This window comes from Gavialis gangeticus, unplaced genomic scaffold (genome assembly GCF_001723915.1).
Source record: "Gavialis gangeticus isolate Ggan-Ray unplaced genomic scaffold, GavGan_comp1, whole genome shotgun sequence".
Classification (NCBI taxonomy): Eukaryota; Metazoa; Chordata; order Crocodylia; family Gavialidae; genus Gavialis; species Gavialis gangeticus.
In genome coordinates this window covers 24273641-24277375 of record NW_017729025.1, presented here as the reverse complement: position 1 = coordinate 24277375, position 3735 = coordinate 24273641, and the positions used below count along the sequence as shown (strand labels likewise).

Sequence of the window (3735 nt, the reverse complement as noted above, 5' to 3'; positions counted from 1 at the left end):
GCACCTCCTGAGCCAGGGCTTTTTTCCTGCCCCCCAAGTCCTGGGAGCTGGGGCAAGTGGGGTGGCCATCACTGGGCTGGGAGAGGGGCAGGGGATGGGCCTGGCCTGGCTGATTTGGCCAAGTCGAATCAGGACAGTAATTTGAATCACCGAATCGAATCACTGTCCCCCGAATCGGCTGAATCCGAATCTGAAGCAAATATTAGCCGCTTCACACAGGCCTATTGTTTATCCATAGGGCATTGACAGCCCAGGCACCAGTAAAGCAAGCTCTCTACAGTACCCCAGCACTGAGGGGCAAGATGTCTCACTGATGAGGGAACTAATCTATTCCTTGAGGACCTAGGTTCCCTTCCCTGCCTGTCACACACTCTCTGTGTGATCTCGGGCATGTCACTAGGGCTGGATTCATAGACGGAGTTGGGAAGAGTTGTCACAGTGCCCCTCTCTTAGGTGCCTGCCTCTCAGAATGGGATCCATAGCCCCTCCTTCAACAGGAGAGGTGAAGAATGTCCTTGGGTAGTTTGAATACCTTCAGGCATGAGAAGGAGTGAATCCCTGAATCCTACAACTTGTACACACTAGCTTAATGGCTAGAGATTTCACACATGGGGTGACTCTTCCAGCCCTCTTTTTGAATTACTGGCATAGCCACTTTGTTTTGGGCAGAGCTCAGTAATGATGATGCATGCTGGGTATGCTTTAAGCATGCTTTCTAGACAGAACCCCTGGGGACACAAGCAGAGGAATGCCTAATTTGAGGAGCCTAGTCAGGCTAAGAAGTGAGACAAGGGCCAAGCTGCTCAGCATTGATGGAGGCTGCTCTGAGCAGCAGCAGACCCTCAGAAGCTTAGGGAACTATACAGGCAAAAGCTTAGCCCGCTGAAGTGTTAGACTGAGGTTTAAGGATCACAGAATTTAGATGCTCAAGTCCTTTTGAGAGTCTGAGCCCTAGGCCTCAGTGTACCTCAACTCCCCATCTGTAAAATGGGTGTAATACATTTATCTTCACATCAGGGTGGGAAGATAAATGCATTAAAAATGCACAGGTTTTTCACAGATTATGGAAGTGGGGATAGATAGATCTATATATATCTCAGAGAAATAGCTGTTCTGCTTCCCTGCAGACTTCATACTCATTAATTTCTTGGCTTTTCTGTTGCAATTACAACAAGGGGTTTAACTTGAGTAGTATCTGTGATATGCATTAGGAATTGGACTGCAACTGTCAAGTCTTTCAAACTACTGCCTTTTGGTAGTATGGATTAACCTGGAAATATTTGGCAATCCAAAATTCCAGCAGCCTATTTTGTGGTGGTTTTCTCAATAATCACTTCCTTTCTTCTTACCTCATAACTATCTGTTCCTTTCTTCTCAAATGCTAACAAGTTTGACTTTAAAGGTGCTAGAAACTTGGCAAGATGAGAATCATGACTTCTGAAGTGATTCTTCAGTGTTACCTGAGAAAAAGGAAATAACCAAAGTCAATGGGAGTCCATCTGAGACATCACAGAGCATGTAGGCATACATCAGGGGTGTCAAAAATACAAAACAAACTAATCAAGTTTAAGCCCCTACGTCAGAATCCCTAAGGCTTTGGAATACAGGTAGCCTCTTGGTGCTGTGATAACCATAACCATGATGCTATGCAGAACATGCCCATATGGAACGCAGGAACTGTTGCATTGAATCAGACTCAAATCCATCTACTCTGGTGTCCTATCTCAAAGAGTGGCCAGTAACAGATGCTTCAGAAGAGAAGTATAAGAATCATGAAGCAGACAGAGAGGTGGTAATCTGTCTCCCACGATACATCTCATCCTGACCTCTAACAGCCAGAGATTAGTTTAAAACCTGAAGCATAAGGTTTAACATTCCTTCCATAATTGCTGTTGGCTTTAATAGTTATAATGTTGGAAGCTCTCATTATCCACCTAAGTGTCCAGTCCCTTTTCCAGTCTTAATAACTTTTGGTCCCTGTGAATTTTTGGACATGGAGGCTTAAAGCAAGTTGTATATTCCTTTTATCAGTTTTGCATTTCTAACTTTTTAATGCAATTGCATATTTTGTGTTGCAAGACATGGAGGATGGACACTGCTCATCTACCTTCTCTCTACATAAATTAACCAAGATCTGACCAAGACATGTGGGCTTTGAGAATCACCACTTCCCATTCAGAAATTCATGGTCACTAGAAATTAACAACGTGCTTCTTTGCTTCAGAGTCTGGGATTTGAGTTCATGGGGTTCAGCAGCTGGTGCTGATTTGAGTAAGAACAGTAAAGACAACAGCTCCAAAAAGCAGCATTAGAAAGACTGAACAGATCTTTTTGATCCAGTTCTAACAGCCAAATCAATTAGTTGATGCCCACAGACAAAGCTATAGATCATCTCCAGGATGAGGATACAGGCAGTAAAATGAGCATGTGCCCAAGAATAAAATGAGATGTTAATATCAGTACCAAATACCTTGACATCCGGAGCAATTGCCTTCCAAAGATATTCTCTACCCTCTTCTTCTATCTTGCTTATACTTTCCTTTACTTTGGCATCCATGTCAGCATTAGTGTTATAGATGTACGTCAACTTGTGCCAGGCAGCTCTGTCAAAAAGCATCATGCAAAGTGTGGTCAGTTAGGGCTGTGCTTTCAGCCCATCGTCTCTGTAAGGGCTGGTCCACCTCTCACTTCAGTCACTGGGAGTGTTCATATGCTTAAGGTCATGAGTGGATCAGGGTCTTAGGGCACAATGCCTATATTTGGGTGCACACAAACTCTGCTTTTTATGTAAATTAAACACAAAAGAGTTTTGGCAAGTGTGAATTCTGCCATTTTCAGGAAGGAGAAGGCATGAGTGCACAAATAGGACCGGCTTATGCACGACTGTGTGCAAATAAACAGAGATGCCAAGGTGCTGCCTACATGCAAGGCATGACAAATGCAGACTGGGCAGACATACATTATCGGAGCATTCTTTGGCTCTGTATGATACACGCCCTAGGTGAGCAGCTTGCCGGTTAGAAACCCGGATTTTTCCGTTAACGTGTAGTTTTTATGGTCAGCATATTTTAAAGTTTCTATACATTTTCTTCTCAGTGGAACCAGCATAAATCTTCAGATTAGACTTCACAGCTCTAGTAACATATCATATGTCCTGTGAAAGAAAAAGTGACCTATCCATAATAATGGACTCCAATATTACATAAGCCCTGTGCCTGTTTGGCTTTTCTGTCCGACTCCAGCTGATCCGCAGATAATATCACCCAGGACAAGCAGATGGGGACTTGTTTTTCATTGTTGCCAAGGGCACTACTAAAATGAGCATTATGGTGCAGACAGCCTCCTCTTTCCTTTCAGACTTTGTTGTTTCCTGTTCTTTTTAATAAAAAGACCAAGTGTGGGATGTTCATTAACTTTCAGCCTAGGAATAGTCTCTTTGGCTTAACAAGATAATTCACATGAATAAAATTAGTCACGCGCTTTGCAGTTTTGGGATCACATGATCTGATCCAGTCAGAGGCAAAGCTCTGAGTGACTTTGAAGGGAAGCAGCAGAGGTCGATACAGTGGGCAATTCACTACCCATGTCCCCAAGGTCTATTTTCTAACCTGAGAACAATGCAGTTCTCAAATACTTGCAGCTTGGTGCAGCTCTCAGAAGGCCTGTCAGGTTGGTGAAAGCTCCTTTCTTCATTTTCATAACTGGGATACCAAAAAAAAAAAAAAAAGAAATAAG

The 3735-nt window shown here is 43.3% G+C and overlaps 1 protein-coding gene across 1 annotated transcript in view; it reads right to left on the bottom strand.

Moving 5' to 3' along the window:
• The window catches only part of LOC109298428, a 49908-nt gene that overhangs the window by 16847 nt on the left and 29326 nt on the right, over positions 1–3735 (bottom strand). The window contains exons 6-8 of the mRNA XM_019518521.1: positions 3609–3701; positions 2471–2603; positions 1350–1460 (exon numbers count right to left, since the gene is read on the bottom strand). Of these exons, the coding sequence (XP_019374066.1) occupies positions 1350–1460; positions 2471–2603; positions 3609–3701 (337 nt within the window). The remainder of the gene's footprint in view (positions 1–1349; positions 1461–2470; positions 2604–3608; positions 3702–3735) is intronic.